General features: G+C 39.8%; 4 protein-coding genes across 5 annotated transcripts in view; 2 read left to right on the top strand and 2 right to left on the bottom strand.

Annotated features, from left to right (window-relative positions):
* Positions 1–1,149: 1,149 nt before the first annotated feature.
* On the top strand, positions 1,150–10,160 carry LOC131881606 (THO complex subunit 5 homolog). Its single transcript, XM_059228512.1, has 11 exons — positions 1,150–1,294; positions 4,440–4,566; positions 4,636–4,773; positions 4,974–5,191; positions 5,331–5,595; positions 5,661–5,793; positions 6,480–6,611; positions 6,902–7,494; positions 7,558–7,702; positions 7,779–7,954; positions 9,830–10,160. Exons 2-11 carry the CDS (start codon positions 4,444–4,446, stop codon positions 10,082–10,084), a joined length of 2,178 nt encoding a protein of 725 aa, XP_059084495.1. The 5' UTR covers positions 1,150–1,294; positions 4,440–4,443; the 3' UTR covers positions 10,085–10,160.
* LOC131881608 (uncharacterized) lies at positions 1,302–4,584 on the bottom strand. 2 transcript variants are annotated; one of them, XM_059228514.1, is made up of 9 exons: positions 4,433–4,584; positions 3,784–4,010; positions 3,560–3,716; positions 3,371–3,500; positions 3,150–3,298; positions 2,660–3,078; positions 2,281–2,560; positions 2,039–2,218; positions 1,302–1,507 (listed from the first exon to the last, which is right to left on the bottom strand). In XM_059228514.1, the coding sequence occupies exons 3-9, from the start codon at positions 3,673–3,675 to the stop codon at positions 1,390–1,392; spliced, it is 1,392 nt and encodes a 463-aa protein (XP_059084497.1). In that variant the 5' UTR covers positions 3,676–3,716; positions 3,784–4,010; positions 4,433–4,584; the 3' UTR covers positions 1,302–1,389. The 2 variants fall into 2 exon arrangements, with proteins under 2 accessions (XP_059084497.1, XP_059084498.1); XM_059228515.1 differs by lacking the exons at positions 3,784–4,010; positions 4,433–4,584 and having other exon boundaries at positions 3,560–3,718.
* LOC131881607 (polypeptide N-acetylgalactosaminyltransferase 1-like) overlaps positions 10,142–17,111 on the top strand; it is a 10,718-nt gene continuing 3,748 nt past the window's right edge. Inside the window, exons 1-7 of the mRNA XM_059228513.1 lie at positions 10,142–10,683; positions 11,647–11,919; positions 12,883–13,101; positions 13,600–13,777; positions 15,073–15,265; positions 15,343–15,542; positions 15,737–15,910. Coding sequence (XP_059084496.1) covers positions 10,256–10,683; positions 11,647–11,919; positions 12,883–13,101; positions 13,600–13,777; positions 15,073–15,265; positions 15,343–15,542; positions 15,737–15,910 — 1,665 coding nt within the window. The 5' untranslated portion in view covers positions 10,142–10,255. The remainder of the gene's footprint in view (positions 10,684–11,646; positions 11,920–12,882; positions 13,102–13,599; positions 13,778–15,072; positions 15,266–15,342; positions 15,543–15,736; positions 15,911–17,111) is intronic.
* LOC131881615 (lysozyme C-1-like) lies at positions 11,921–12,829 on the bottom strand. The gene is made up of 3 exons (XM_059228527.1): positions 12,571–12,829; positions 12,364–12,507; positions 11,921–12,294 (listed from the first exon to the last, which is right to left on the bottom strand). The coding sequence occupies exons 1-3, from the start codon at positions 12,737–12,739 to the stop codon at positions 11,990–11,992; spliced, it is 618 nt and encodes a 205-aa protein (XP_059084510.1). The 5' UTR covers positions 12,740–12,829; the 3' UTR covers positions 11,921–11,989.

Here is a 17,111-nt window from a genome sequence, read left to right as displayed (position 1 = left end):
ACTATTTGGGCCATTTTCGGGCAAGAAGACTTTTTCACGAATCTTAACCATAAAATAACCTAAAGCCGAGAATTTTCAGGGAAATTGAAGTTTTTTTTTTTTTATAGTTAGGCGAAACTTGGTACTTCAGAGCTACTGAGTGGAAAGAAATTCNACTAGCGTGATTAACTGATGCTCAAAACCCCTTTTTGAACGTACCAACAACTGCCATAACTTGAAATACATAGATTTTGACTTTTACTTGTGGAAAGAATTTGTTACTTTTACATGAGGGATAAAGTGTATACACATTTATCTACAATAACCTTATTACAAAATCATCTGAAAAAAATATTTATTTGTCTTAACCGGAGTGTTTCAGCATTAAACGTAATTCACAGGGCAGGGTCGGAAAGATTTTGTTTTTGGTTAAATCAAGTTTTCAACTATTTGGGCCATTTTCGGGCAAGAAGACTTTTTCACGAATTTTAACCATAAAATAACCTAAAGCCGAGAATTTTCAGGGAAATTGAAGTTTTTTTATTGTCATAGTTAGGCGAAACTTGGTACTTCAGAGCTACTGAGTGGAAAGAAATTCAGGGCTACTTTGGCCTTGTCTGGCAATGTTTGTCCCCGCTCAAATATTTGCTTGTCCTTTGTAGGCTAGCTTTCATCAAGAGGATCTGTTAAACACCTACTTAAGTATGATTTGATTTTAACATAAAGGCAAGAAGTAACCCTCCCACCGTTTCCCCCAAACAATGTTCGAAAAAGTTTTTTGCATTCAATTGCCTTAGATTTTCACACAATGACATGAGGCAAGACCATATTTCTGAGCCTAAAGAGCAAGAATATCGTGAAAACAATTTTCAAGCCATTTTTGCTTTAAAACCTCCATAGTATAGAAAAAACCAAACAAATCAAACACTTTCTTTCCCCTTTTCTTATAACTGATTTTAAAGTTTTTGCAACTTGTGTTGGCTGATTTTCAAAACCAAAAACAAACACAGTCACCCTGGATTTGGAACCAAACATCCGCTAGAGGTCATGTAAAAACAGCTAGACATAGTGTTTCTATTTTGGGTCGATCTTACGGCCAGAAACCAAAATATCCCATTCATATTTTGGCCTTGAAGCGAAAATTGAGTTATGAAGTCCTTACTAAACATTTTCGAAATTGTCGAGCACACTCTAAAAGACGAAATATCAACAAGAAATGGGTCTGATCGAAATTCTGGCTTAAATAATGTCTGCTCAAATCTCAAGCCTGACAAACAGCGTATTTCCAAAACACTTCAACATCAAAGGGAATCATGTAAGAGAATTATCTGATTTATTAATCATATATTTGCCATCGATTTGAACTTTATAAAAAGTTGGTTCCCTATTTTCGGTTTAAATAATTGTTGTTCACGTAGTTTGGCCCTGAAGGCCTTCGAGATCCTCTTGAGAGACTGGGATGCAATATTCCGGAGGGACCACTAAACATGTGGAGGTGTCAATCCGGCGAAAAAACCGCTGGTCCATTCTGTAATAGATTCCTTTGGGTTAATGAGGATATTAGTTCTGTTTCTTAGTCGTACAAATTGAGACTTTTTAATAGTGTTTTATTGGCCCTAAAAAATTACGATGGACTGTTCGATAACTTAAAAGCATTGAAAAATATCAGGAATGCGATCTCCTATGTTATGCAACACGACACGTCTATTGTATAAATGCGTGCCTATTTTTATGATGGACGAATAATCTTTATAGTAGTTTTAAAAAGCGACTACTCGCAGCGCTCTGCCGCGCTCAATCTGATCTTGTGATTGCAGTCAAAAGCATATTTTTATGACGCCAGAGGGTAATAAAATCGAATCCAAAAGCAAGGGTAAAAAGCACGTGAATGGATATCCATTATGTTGGCAGTTTCTCGAAATTTCCTTCTATCTGTTGACTAATGTCGAGGATGTTAGTTTTACTAAAAGAGACTATCAGTGTTGTATATCAAACTTTATAAAAGGTGAGTCGGGTCTATCTCCTGGGTATCTCATACCCTCTACCATGAATTACTTACCCGTTCAAAAGGTTCCGGTAGGCCAAGGAAGGACTCGGCAACTGTGAAGGACATTTTGACTCCAAACTCGGGCTTATCCTTGGTAAGAACTCATCGTCCCTCTCATCCTCATCAGAAGACAAATCCGTTCGATTGGCCAAGGCCTTTAGACTATCTTCCAATCTTTTTTCCAATCGTAATCTACAAGAAATCTCACCTGTGAACCATCGGGATTATTCAAGAGCGAGACACAGGGATCTTACTGGAATAAACTAGGGTGAAAGCATCTCGAAACCGGGCTAAAGTTCCGCACGATCCTGGGCAAGAACTGATTGAACGCAGGTCGCTTCTGTTTGGGTGAGGTTGGATTCTTAAGAGTCTCCGTTGAGATTGGAACCTCTGATATTTTGGTCGTCTGGTTTGTAGTTTCATCAACATTTTGAATTGAGGCGTCCTTCAAGGGACCTTTCTGGCTCCAAGAAGTATTGGCCTCCATAACTGTCTCTTGAACAAGGTCTACTTTGTCCTCCATTGGATTTAAAACTGCAAGTCACCATGAGTACCAATTTCAGTTGATAAGAGTAGAAGTTAAAAGGGAGTGGGATTTTTTCATGAATTTTTTCGAGCCTGAGTCATTCATACCTTTTTCACTCAAAAGTTTGCCTCTGAGTTGAGTCAGGACCGCCTCAAAAGCCAATACTTTTTTCAAGATCTTTTTCATCTTGCGCAACGACTTTGGACCTCTCACGGGAAACGAAGAAATGGTGTGCAAATCCATCAAAGCTTCGTCGGAATCATCGCTGTTGTCATTGGCCAAAGAATGTTCTTCTGGTAGATTCTGCTCGGAAAACGCCCTACGCAATCGTGAGGGATGATTCCCTTGAGCCTCTGGTACATTTTGAGGCTTAGATTGAACTTGCTCAGCGAGTTGTTTAGCCAAAGAAAACCTCCTTTGAGGTCCTGTTTCTAGGGATAAAGCTGATCCAATTTGGGACAGAGAGGATTGTAAGACAGTCGCTTTTGATGGTGAGATAGTTTTCAAGGCCAATAACTCCGTGGACCTGAGTGGCGTTTTGTATTATTTAGATCAATCGCAGTATTAGGTTTGAATTGGGGGTATTTTTATATCTACCTTGTTGGTTCTAATGGAAACAACGGCCCCGAACCTTCGAGTTCATAACAGCGTCGGAGATTTTCATAATACTCTTGGTTTGTTCCCAAATGTTCCTTCAATAGCTGCAACCCATCTGGCACCGTCATTTCGTCCATGGAACTCGATTTCTGAATGTGCAAGGAGAGTCATGTATTTTATGATCATTATCAGTATTGGTGGGTTTCGGACAACTCACTGACCTTAAAACATTTTTTCACCGGTTTCTTGTTTTGAGTTTTCATGTTCTTAACCAAAGTCTGTTGCAATAGATCTCCTTTCAGCTTTGAATTTAAAGAGATCCCAGTCACGTCAAAGATGGAATCATTCTCACTGTAACATGAAAACTTCACTAAAGACACAAAGGAGCATACAATCATGATACAACTTACCCTTGAAAGCTTAGAGCCTCACATTGAACTGAGATGGCAGCTCCATAATCAAATTCAAGCTCGGAACTATTTGCCCGGCTGAAAACACATTTCGGGTCGGGGGGTCGTTCATTCATAGTATTCAAGAGATATCTTCTCGGTCTGACAGAATCAGGATCTGAAAATTTGAAATTACCGCTAATGATTATCGGCATCCCAAAGCAGGGTGACCATTTACAGCTTACCTATAAATTGCTGAGCAGGACCAGCAGAGGTCAAAGAGAGAACATCAATGGTCTCTAAACCATTAGTGATACTCTTTCCTCCCCAACTGTTTGGACTTAAGGTTGAATCGCCTTCCAATGAGGCATTGGGAGAGTTGTGGTAGGTCACTCCGGCCCACCAAAATGGAGTTCTAGTCCCTTGATTCGATCTCACTGGACACTGATCCGTTTCCAAGGACTCTCGTGATCTGAAAGAGGTTCTAATGTACATCTATCACACGATATGTGAAGGATTAAGTCGTACATTGGAACTCTGGGATTTCCAATAAAATCCATGTTAATCCCTGTTTGCAGGGATCGCCAAGAGAAGAAGTGCATTCATAGAAGTTAAAAGAATGATTCCTCTGCAACACTTTCTGCAGCACTTTCACATAAAATGTGTCAATGAGCCTCACCCAGAGTTTTGATGCAACATGGCAAGACTTTTTAAGTTGCTATTCCGCCTAGATGTGGAAAAAAGACTACCAATTGATTCAAGTGACTCTCAGAGAACCATTTCTAGCTTTTTTTGCTCTTGGAGAGCTTGCGGTTGTTATGACAATTCAAGAGAGCTACAACTCTGCTTTTCGTTGTTAACAGGCAACTCTCCATGTAAGTTATATTTGTCTACCTTTCAGAGTGATGTCGCCCATTGCCAAGGAAGATGCTGCCAAAGGAGATTCCAAGAAACGGAAGGTCGTGTCATCGGTGCCTTCACCTGCTCCAAAAGCCCCCAAATTGACATCCAAAGCAAAGATGTATTCTGTAAGTACGGTGAATGTTCCTCATACTTTGATCAGCTTTTCCTAGAACAAATCCTCGTTACTTTTCCAGGCCATCAACAAGTTGGAAGAGGAGCAAGCAAAAACTCGACCAAGTCTCGAGGATTCTAAATTATTCCAGGGAACTTGTGATGAAATCAGAAAGTCCTTGAAGGATATTCTAGACCTGAAACTCAAGAAAGCATCCAAGGTAAGTTGTTTAAATGTTGCCGGGAGATTCATATGAATTTCGAATCAATTTCAATAGCAGTTAGAGTTGGTGATTTTGAAAGCATTTCGCCTACATATTGCTCATACAATTCGCTAGAAACATGCAACTTTTAAGATTGATTTCACATCGAAAAAATCATTTTTTGTGAAAATGTTAAAAAACCTTTCCCTTTACTCCAGACATCTTCAGCCGACATTGGTGAGGCTCGAATAAATGCCTCGCTTCATTTTCTGACTTTGAAGAAACTGAACCGTCTCGACAAGTTTCGAATTCGAGGTGCAAGGGAGGAGACCAATCTGGCCAAACAAAAAGTTGATAGCTTGAATCTCCAGCTTCAAAACTTGCTTTATGAGTTGTCTCATCTCCAGAAGGAGATTACCAAATGTCAACAGTTCAAGTAAGAAACGTTTTCCTCCCAGCTTGACTATGTTTCGTGAGTCTCAATGAAATCTTCCAATTCGTTCCGCTTTGAGTGTCACGGAACCTAGTCTACTTAATTCAGATTGAGCCATTCTTAAGTGTTTTTGCTTATGTAGATCAAAACATGAAGATATTGATTTAATTCCGGTGGAAGAGTTCCACCGTGAAGCACCTGAGAGTATTGTGGGTGCGGTCAAAGATTCCCCAGCAAACCCGCATCAGTTGCAACTGTTGCGCTTGGATTATGAGAACATTCAACGTAAGGATATGAATACGGCTCTGTCTAAACTAGAAGACGCCAGGGAGGCATTGGAGAAACAAATTGGAGTGAAGCGAGACAAGCTGGCGAGTCTGAAACCTCAGCTAGCCAACATCCTTGAGGTATAGTAGTAGAGCTCTTATTCTTCTTTTGTCAATTGAATTCAAAATTCTGAATTGTTTCCAAGGTAACCAAACCGGTACAAGAGTATCTGGAGATGCCCTTGACCCAAGAGAGAGATCAATTAGCTCTTCATCGACATCTGCCTCATCCTCTATTCATTCTTTATGTCCAAACCTCCTCTTATGGAAAAGCTTGTGGTAAGTGAATATTTTGACAATGGTTAAAAAGCCTTATCAAGTTTCAATAGGAATAGCCAAAGACATCTTAGCCTTTTCCCTGCTCGTAAATCAGTAAGGAACGATTCACTAACCCGCTAAATGAGAATGGAGCACACTTAGTCGGCACTTGGGGACCAATCAAAATTTGACTCTTTACACCAGTACTGGGGTTAAATGATCCTCTTTCACAATTTTTAATTGCAAAATGGCCGCATTGAATCGGAACTCAAATGCCCAGACAATTAACAAGGATTTTTAAAACCACGAGGTTAAAACATTGCTTTCTTTTAACTTCAAAATCTTGTATAAAATTACCTGAAACTCTCTAAATGTGAAAAGTTGTAACGGATAAAAACAAAACAATTCAATCCAACGAAACTCATTAGCGGCTTCTTAGGTCATGTCCAGCTTTGCATTTAAGTGCTGACGAATGCAATTTCCAATGGATCAGTTATAAAGAATTATGATTTGTTCGCTTTCAGGCAAGTAAGCTTTTAAAATGCGTTACATATAAAATCAAAGATGTTTCTAATGATTTGAATAATAATAATAATTGAAAAATGACAAGATGTTTTCGGAAATTAAGCAAGTTTTTTATGCACTAATGAAGCAAGCGAGCTGATTGAAAACTTGAACCCACCCGTTTCCTTCTTGCTTAATTTAAGACAAATGGATGAATGTCAAAATCAAAGGTGATTTGGAGGAAACGAAGAACTTCTACCCAAAGGATTTACAGGATCTCGAAAACGACGATATTGGGGCTGATGAAAGCCGCGATGATGAAGACGAGGCCAACAGTAAGTTCAATGCTTATGCTTATTAACAAACTTCAGCACGATTGGGCTTGTGATGCAATGCTTATCGGTCGTGCTCTGACATTCCTTCAAATTATTCGAGACTTGTTCAACCTAAATGTAGACACAAATTGAAAGAAAAGAGGGGTTCCTAAGACTTTCCCCAACTATTTGGAGAGAACATTATATCTCTTTTGAACTTTTGTGCATTGAGGTCTTGAACCTTTTTGCAGTATCCTAGTGACGAGGTTTTTGTAACCGTTAACTCAAAAATAAATCAATTTTGTTTTTAGGCAAGGCGAAACGGAGCAAGAAAGGAAGCTCTGGTGCCAAGGCCAGTACGAAAGCTGATGAGCGACTTCAAGTTTTGTTGAAAACTCATCCCCTCGAAGTTGATATCGAGCTCTATCTCCCGGACGAATCCAGAAACACCTACGTCCACTTAAACTTCAAGTACCTGTACAACTTGGAGATTGTTGGCGTCAAAACCACCATTCACTTGGATAAAGACATCAAATCCTCATTGGGAGATCTCGAGCTGCTTCTCCCTGATGGACTCTTGTCCCATCTAGATGGTGAAACGGACTCTGGTATGGAAAGCCCCAATCCAGGCATGGATCATGTCCTCAAGACCTTGGGAATCACAAGCTGTCCTCCCACGAAGTTGAATGATGTTGGCTTTCCCTTTCGTTGGGTCCAACTTCTTGGTGGCTTGAATTTTCCCCAAAAGACCAAGGATCAGGAAGATAACAGAGAGCGAGATCTTCATACCATTCGACCCAACCAGGATGTGGCCAAAACCAGGGTTCAAGGCATCATTCATCTCATTCGGGAACGCCTGGAAGCCAGGGTGGCTTTGCAGAAGCAAATCACCCTACTCCAAAAGGTAAGCATGTTTGGTGGTTCCAAATTCACTCGGTTATATTCAATTTCATTGGCAATGACTTAGGCCAAGATGATTGATATCGCATTGGAGATCCCAAACGAGGTCCAGAGCTGGTTTCCCTTAAAAGCATCTAGCCGATTGCGCAATTGGACTGCCGTCAATTGGGAGCAATATAAATTGCTAGAGGTCACCCAGCATTTAGTACAAGGTATGGCCTCCAACTTGTGATCGTTTTTGTATACATCACATGAGTCATTTTTGAGGTTCCTACGCATGTCTTTCAGGAGGAGCGGTCGACGAAAATGACTTCTTCTATCGGCTTCAAATCAATCGTGAACCCACAGCCACTTTGATAGCCCTGATAGCCATTAAACCAGACTATCCCAACCGGAATCCCGTGTTTTGCCTCAATCTCCATTGGAAAGGAGAGTTCAATGTACATAATTGTGAACATATGAGGGTAAGTTAATGCGCTGATGTCATGCACACGGATCTTCTAAGCCCCTTTACTTGGGTCAAAAAAAATGTTACAACAATTGTCAGGACTTTTTGCAATCAAGATACCAAGAGGAGCAAGACCAGATGCTCTCCGAGTTAGTATCCTGTTGTATATGAACACACTAAAAGATGAAAATTAAGAGCACCTTTTTTCTACTGTCATAGTCTATTGCGGCTTGGGCATCTTGTTTTGAAATTTGAAGCTGCTGACCGACTAGTTTCGAAATCATTTTGCAACCAGTCACATTTTTAAATCGTTAGAATGATGTAACACAATAACAGATTGAACAATGTTTTTTATCCCGCCATACATCAGTGGACAAGGAGAAGAAATGGACTTGCATTGTGCTTTAAATGTCTTTCAAGTATATGATATGCCTTTCCCTCAACTTTCTGTTCGCACATCGTACTTGATACCCTTGATATCCTGAAAAAAGTACCCTTAAGTACTGCAGCCTTTCTTTTGGCCCAAGTAATAGCTTGGAGGTTACTTGCACAGTTATTGCTTGATCTTGCATTTTCCCAGTCAAAGGATAATTTGAGCAAAGAAGTGTCTGATAGATGAATCAATCATAATACCAGGGCATTAGTAACGAAGTTACAGTAATTCGTTCCTTTTCTTGAAAAAGGAACTGTAATTGCATTACAATTTGAAATTGTGTGATTGTAACTACCCAAAATCTACAAGAATTACTCGTTACTCGTTCCTTTTTCAACTTCCAGAATGGCCTTTTATTTTCAGTTTATCTCGTGACAGCTGAATAACCTTAAAGCTCAACAGAAATTGCCATTTTTATTATTTCCATCTAGCATATTTTGATCAAAGAAAGTCAGGGTTGAAAATTGGGTTTACTCTTAACCGCTCTGAAGATGTTATTGGCTTTGAATCTTGTTGCATTTGCTACTTTAGTGTTTATATCTTCTCAACCTAATTCCGTTGGACTCAAGCACGGAAAATGTCTCCTTGGCTTGAATATGATGCTTCAAATTTCCAAGGCCTCCTCACTTCACTTCACTTAAGTTATGGACTTCTTACAGAGAAGCTTCACCGACTTCACAATGTCTGATACTGTTTTCCATCATGAATTTTGCGACATTGTTTCAAACCTTTAAGAATCATTATCCCATCCAGGGTCACAATCTTGACTGTTCAAAGTATTATGATGAAATTCATTTTGAACACTTAGGCCAAGATTAAATGCCAAGGCTCATTATTAAAAAACTGTTGACATGAAATCTTCAAATGTTTCGCATTAGGACTGCTTGAGTCTAAATGCTCAATTTCTTTTGAGAAGAATGGTCTTGATGGGGTAAACCATAAAATATAGGTAATCTAAATTTTTGTAAAAGTAATTGTAAAAAGAACGCCATTACATGTTTTTTCGAGTAATGGTTGTGTAACGAATTACTATTTCTGACTAATATAACTGTAACCGTAATTCGTTCCTTTTATTGAGGAACGACTAATGCCCTGCATAATACCAAGGGAGAGTGCAAGTGGCCTTAGAGATCAAGCATTTCTATTTGAATTACTTGTCACCCCACTGTGAATAAGAAGCATGAAAACGCTGAGATCCTTAAATGAATAACCCATTAAAAACACCCCTGTTTCCATGGACATCTACCATCTCTTAATCTTTGTGCAAATGAGAGAATCGAAAATTTCCTTAAATGTTCAGAAAGCAGCACTTATGTACTGAAAAGTCACCGCCCGTGACCTCCCAAAAAGAAAGAGGTTGGGTGACCATGGTTAGTTGCAAAATAAGCTCCTCATAGGAGAAATGTGTAAAGTCTTGCTGAGGTATGAAGTGTAAGGATATTCTATTATGTTTCGTAGGATTTGGAGCGCCTCATCAACAGTGGCTTTGATACTCTCGGACCGAAATTGAAGCCCAGTCTCCTATCCATGCAATTGCAACGATTATTAACCAGCTTGGATGCTTTGCTTGAGGCTTGGAGCGTTGCCCTCAATGAATCCAATCCTCAGGCCAAAGTGGATTTTCAACGCGAGAAACTCTTCCTGCAATCAGTTCGAGGCCGGAACCGATCTTTGCCCATCAATTTCGACCCGAAGCTTCAGGTTTTTGTGTAGAACGGTCTTTTCCGAGCATTTTGTGCGCTCAGACACTTGTAAATAAAGCGAATCGAGAATAAAATTCCACACCTAATACTTTTGTTGGACAAGTGACATGCTTCCACATGTGTTATTAACCATTCTTCTTGTGAACAATAGAGCCTAATCTCCTGAAGTTCGAGTGTAAAAATGACCTTTTATCGGGCCCTGTGTGCGGGTTTTAAGAAACGCAGGCCTATTGGTCAAACCATTTTCTTAACATCCGTATTCTGGCTCGTTTTCCATTGCTTTGTGCTCCAACTATGGGTGATTCAAGAACCTCTTCCAAATTCAAACCATCCGGTGGATGACGAGCACGTCCACAAGGAACAGGAAATACTCGTGACAAGTGAAAATACATTATGGACCTACAAGGCGATGAACTTGACGTTTTGGAAGCCATTGAAGAAGATTGAAGATGGCGATAGGACTGGACCGGGGGAGGGCGGACACCCGGTGACCATAACTAAGGGAATTGAAGAGGAAATGAAGAAAACGTTTCACATCAACAAGTTCAACTTGATTGTCTCCAACATGGTTGCCTTGGACCGATTTTTACCGGATCGCCGATTAGAAACGTGAGTTGAGTACGAATCAAAATCGTTACTTTCATACTGCCAGTCGCTTAATGGAGCGCCAACACTACCCTGAAATTTCCAATCAAAAACACTAAAAAATAGTGCAGATCATCCGGACAGATGAAAGTAAACAGTTATTGCTGCTGTCGACCGTCCGGATATCCGCTGAGGCGAATGCAACCACTTTTAAGATATTCAAGCAGGGCGAAAGGGACATAGAGAGGAAGAGAAAGGACCCGTTGTCGAACGTAAATGTTAGCTTAAAATGTATAGAAGGTTGTTGATTTAATTGCCTCAACTCGAGGTCAGCAAGTAGATGGGCAACCCTAAGGCACCCAATTATTGGCAAATTTTTTTATGAAGTGAGAGTACGAATCGTTATTCCCAAGACTCAATTTAACAAGCATTGAAGTTGATATGCACCCTCAATGCGAATCCAACGTGTTCCTACATCATCCCTCATGGGGTTATTTCAAGAGACAAATATCACTAGAAGTTACTGATAAAAGTTGGATTTGCAATTGTAATCCTGTTTCCATGGTTTGATTTTGTACGGACTTTACCAACCGCCAAAGGGAATGCTATCGCCAGTACTATTAAAATGAAAGGTTATTATTCGTCTATTTATTATCTTTCAATCTTTATATGATACTTGGTCTACCAACGAGTTCGAATTGACAGATTGAGCTAGTCCTTGAATGTAGGGTTGATCTAGAATGCTATTTAAAACTTTGTCCAGTTCACACTTGAAAGATACTACCTGATCAAGACTCACGTACTCCCTACGAATATTTGAGAGGCAACGTGAATTGCATGTGACTTTTAGATTAATGCAACTGACAAGAAATTTGATCGTTTGGAAACCAGAGATTGCCCACTAGGTAAAAATAAAACCCAGAGATCCAATCAGGAGAATTAGGTTAATTAGTCGTGGATTAGTTAACAAGTTCGTTAAATTTTCAGATGCATCAATTTGGACATCCCGCCTTTACTTCCCCAAGTCAGTATAATAATAGCGTTCCACAATGAAGCTTGGTCCACCCTGATACGAACCATTCAATCCATAAAAGATCGGACGCCCAGCAGCCTCATCAAGGAGATCATTCTGGTCGACGATGGCTCTGACCAAACCCACCTCAAGACCCAACTGGATAGCAAGGTGGCCAAAATGAACCGAAACAACCTCCCCGTGACACTGATACGAATGAACCATTGGGGAGGCTTGATAAAGGCCAGGTACGAGAGATCTCAAGTACTTTAATTCCTTGGCTACATTTCACAATGTATACAATAAATCTCGAGCAAATTAAGCTTTGGACAGCTCCGATTTCGTGTAGGGACAGATCTTGTCAAAGTACGGGACCTTTGAAGTCTTGGAACCGTAGCAATGAGAATTCGAACATCCGGGACAAGCAAAGCTTCCCTCGTTGTATTGGACGTCTTCAGAGGGGCTACAGGGTTCCACAAAGGTCCTCCCCTCGTCAGAATCGGCGCCTTTGCCCTCAAACTGGTGGCAATGCCATTTGTAGCTGCCCCAAGCACTCAAACCCTGCTCTTGAATGATGTATTGAGCGCATTCCATGTCGTCGGTTAAATCACCATCCAAGAAATCTGAAGAGAAGAAGGAAGTCAGGATTATAGACTAACGATACAAAACTAAAAAAAAAACAAATGACTTACCGTTACAATCGGCGTTACATCGGCCACCCTTCCAACCGTTTTCGCACCAGTTTTCGGATTGAATTTGGAAGAAGCCATAATTGCCGTATTCTTCTTGGTGGGCACCAGTGTAATAATTGGCTTCACGGCAAAACATGCACATCCCTTTAACAGTAAATATACATGAAATTTTAATGAGTTGCGATTTAGATAATGTAGTTGACTTACACATAGCCAGGTCGTCTTTGATGAAGTCGAAGGTTGAATTGTTGAGATATTCCACCAATTCAGCTTGTTTAAAGTGGCGGGCTGGGACTTTGTCCAGAGCAACAGAGCCCGGAAAATTGGTCAAAGCCAGAGTTAAGATAAAGACACTAGTTAGAGTTGCGGTACCCATGACGTATTATTCTTTCTTCTTTCTATCGGATAATGATGCGAATGATGCGATTGATACTGATTGGTGATCGACGCGATCACAAAAGTAAAGAATAATTGAGCATGAGCACCTTCAGTTTGCTCCTAATTGTGTCACATTTTCAGGCTTCGAGGATCTGCTCTTGCCAAAGGAAAGGTTTTGGTGTTCCTGGATTCACATTGTGAATGTAATCATGGATGGCTGGAACCCCTTTTAGCAGAGATCTATCGGAATCGGACCAATGTGGTGTGCCCTGTCATTGATCAAATCAATGACAAAACATTTTCTTACAGTAAATCATCATTGAGTCTGGGTGGATTCAATTGGCGCCTTATCTTCAAATGGTAAATATGGTGGACGAAACTCTTAATGTTGTAAGACAAGTTCTCCTGGAGGCAGTGCTGGGCATCGTCTGGCAAAAAGTTAACACGACTAACCACTAGTTAGTAAGTCAAACAACTGTTTTGTTAATTTTGAACCCAACTAAAAGAAGTGAATCGTTGATCACCAATCTGTAATTTGACCAAATCATCTAACATGATGTGGCATTATGACAATCGAAATGACGCAATGGCAAATCTGAATACAAGATGTGATGGAAATAAAATGTGTTAGGGTGCAAAATCATCCAAAAGGTGCTCGGCCTCAAACTTAGCACCAACTGGACAGAGTAACTTCATAAGATTCATCATCAAGCGATTTACTCAAACAGAAAATAACCTAACAAATTAAAGCCGTTGGTAAATTTACGGAGAGGTCAACACCTCAGATGTAATTATTTGCTACACAACCATTTCACCTTATTAGCCAATTTATGCCCATTCCTGAAGGTGTAATTTTAGGTACGGAATTGATACCAAAGAAAGACGACGGCACGGAGATTTGACCGCGCAACCAATTCGATCACCCGCAATGGCAGGAGGATTGTTCGCCATTGATAGGGAGTACTTCTACCATTTGGGTGCATATGATGAGGAAATGGAATTTTGGGGAGGCGAGAACGTCGACTTGTCTTTTCGAGTAAGTACAAACCAGATATGCCTCTGATTCATCAATGGGCAAACTTGCCAAGCGGAAATAAGTGAATTGTTGTAGCATAACGTGGCCTAACAGTTTCTGATGGCATTATCTTGGATTCTTTTCTTTCACTTCTCCCACTTGCATTTTGTATCAGGGCACGTTCCCTTGATCTTTGAAAATACCTAATGTTCCTTTTTTTCAAAGAGAGTAAAGAGTTGAAGTTTTCCTTGCTTGGTGAAAGCCCTGAAGAAGATCATGTTATAAGAAGGGATTAGGAAAATAAAACAAGTTTAAGGCTGTAAACCGTAACAAATGGCTTGTATTTATCTTGTAATAACCTTCAATGATGTAAGCCATGGCATATTAACAAATTAGCTAAACGTTGTTAAGATCTACGACAAGTTTTTTTGATCAGATTAAGAATTTCCGCATGTTTACTTTGTGTTTGGTCTTGGGTTTCTCAGTGTCACTCCTTTTTGCCAAGAAAGGTGTACCTCGGGGCGTTTTTCTCGCTCCCGTTTTTAAGCATAACTCGTTTCTTTTTGGTTTGTTCCCATTAGCAGATATTTTCGTGGCTTATCCTCTTCACCGCTTAACCTCTTGACCCATGCCTTGAACGAAATAAATTCTGCGGTGACTGAAATCGTTAACTCAGACTGTTTGAAGCTTAAGGCAAAGCGGTTAAATGTTAAAGCGGATTAGTGACGAAAATATCTGCTTTTAAGTACATTGATGCGTTTTAGGGATCATATTTTTTCCTCATTTGACGGTCGTGGACCCTTTTTCTCAATCAAATTTCTTTATAATAGATTACAAAGTCACAAAACAAAAATTGGTTGGATGCAATTAATACCATTTGTATGTCCACCAGATCTTGTAAAACTACCTCACTAGCTTGGCCTCTCAGATAGCCAAAATAAAGACGGGATGGATCATACCAGATTACCAAATGCACTTGTTTTAACATGCATTGATCAAGGTTTAATAATTGGAAAATTATAACAAAAAACATATGCAGCTCCTGGAAAACATCACAATTAATGGATTCAAATTTGCCTCATCTGCCTTATTTGTTCTAGAGACTTGTTACTAGAAAACCTATGAATAGGTATTTTGACATCCAACATTTGTAATATTAAGTAGATTGTAGAATAGGGAATCTCTTCCAAGATATACCTAGGTCAGGAGTGGTGTCTCTTCATGATATCCCTTTTCCAGAACCTCCCATCAGCACCCTATTTCTTAGTAAACCTGAGACAACTCTTTTTACTTCAAAATGTAAGCGATACTTATAGATCTGGCAATGTGGAGGCACTCTACTCATCCACCCCTGTTCTCATGTTGGCCATGTGTTCCGTTCAACCACTCCGCATGATTGGGATGGAGGCTTGTCGGGTCGAAACTTGGCTATCACACGCAACCTAGTCCGGGCTGTTGATGTTTGGATGGATGAACCTTGGAGGGACTTTTATTACCTGGCAAATCCTGGTAGGTTAGTTCCTTGCAAATTCTTTGGAACCTTCCGAGTACTTTTTGGTAGCAACGGCCTCTGCAACTTCTTGCAGGAGCGCGATCAATCAACCCAGGCAATCTAACGCGGAGATTTAAATTGAAAGAGAGCCTCCAATGTAAATCTTTTTCATGGTACATGCAGAATATATATTATCAGAGTGATTGGACCCTGGAGTACCGATTTTTGGGGTACATTCGAAATCCAGAGACGGACCTCTGTTGGGACACCAAATCATTGAAATCCTCCTCCAAGGTATGATAAAGTTACATAATATTTTAGCGAATCTAAATATTCCAATCGTGTGAGACCTCCTAATTTTTTTTTGTAAAGTCGAGAATACTTGGCAACAACCTGTCTTCTTCAAAAAAATTGTATGTTACCTGTCCTTTGGTCATTGAGACACAAATGGCAAATATTCATGATTATGATTCAAATCCTGTTTTCAGCTCCAAGGCTGGCCCTGTCACGGAATTGGAGGACCTCAAACCTTTATGCAGACTTACGAAGGATACATAATTCAAGACGAACTGAGAGTCGTAGTCAATGGCCAAGGCAGGGCCCTTAATATCCATGAAAAGAGATTCACAAATCCAAACAACCGTTGGCTTCATTCGACCGATGTAAGTTTATTAAAGAACCTTGTAAAAAAATGATTCCATTCCATTTGAAGAAAATCATGCTAAGCATGTATGAAATAGCTTTTACACCTATAATGGACCCCTAACGCGACAACGGGTCAGATCAGGACTTCAATGTGCAGTTTGGGCTTGGCATACTGTTTTGTTTCGTAAAAATAATAGTCCTTAATCAGAATAAAATTATCAAACAGAGCCATGGAAAAGCTATGTTTTTCCGGAAATATAGCATTTCATCAAGTGAGGATTGTACTTCCATATTTAGGCCTCGGATAAAAAGGAGTTGGAATTTGGTAAAAAAGGTGGCAAAAAAAAATGATGGGAAATTGGGCAACAAGATTAGATTTAAAAAGTAATAAGGATTGGGGAAAAACGTTAGATGAGGGTCGACCAAAGGTCAAAATACGGAAAGTTATACACATCAGAACCTCGTGTTTTAAAGCCAAGGAGTGAATATTAAATGGAGAAAAGATCCAACTTCTGAATTATAGAACGACCTTTTCTCGATTGATCCGTTTTAAAAATATGGGCTCGTGATCTCCTGCCTCTTTTGTCGAGGTCGAGTTTTTTTGTTTTTGTTTTTGGCCCGACATTCCTAACGGAGTACTGGCGGTCGGTCATGCGCCTTCTTCCGGGATCTGTTCAGCCTGGCCTCTCATCTTCTCTGCAAAAACGAAGATTTTTATTTTCTACCTCTACCAAACTGTTTATGAACTGTCTTATATTCGCCTCTTCATTTTTGCCTTCTGCGCTGAACCAATTCTAGTCATTTCTGCTGTGATACCACATTCCATTCGGCTTTTTATCATTCTGATCCTTTCATTCGATCTTGTTTATAATATCTTTACATTGTCTTTTATGCATTTCACAAAACGACATAACTGAGAGTCGCAATAAAGATTATTATTGTCATTAAAAAAGGGGTAAAAGAAAGAGGTGCCAAGAGCAATGAAAACCAGTCGGACAAGCAGAAGAAAACATCATGGCAGCACATGCCCTTTCCTCATATTCTTTTTAATGATTGCGAGAATTNTAGAGTAGGAGTGGTAGCAGTAATTATAATGATAATGATAATCATAGTAGCAATGATGATAGTAGTAATAGTAATAATGATTATAGTTTAATGAGGACGAAAGGCCATTAATGTGTTGTTTGGCCCGAGAAGCTAGAGAGGGGGTGTGTGAGA

This window comes from Tigriopus californicus, chromosome 6, assembly GCF_007210705.1.
Source record: "Tigriopus californicus strain San Diego chromosome 6, Tcal_SD_v2.1, whole genome shotgun sequence".
In the NCBI taxonomy this organism is placed as follows: domain Eukaryota; kingdom Metazoa; phylum Arthropoda; class Copepoda; order Harpacticoida; family Harpacticidae; genus Tigriopus; species Tigriopus californicus.
The sequence above is the reverse complement of the archived record's forward strand: the minus strand, read 5'-3'. Positions and strand labels throughout refer to the sequence as shown.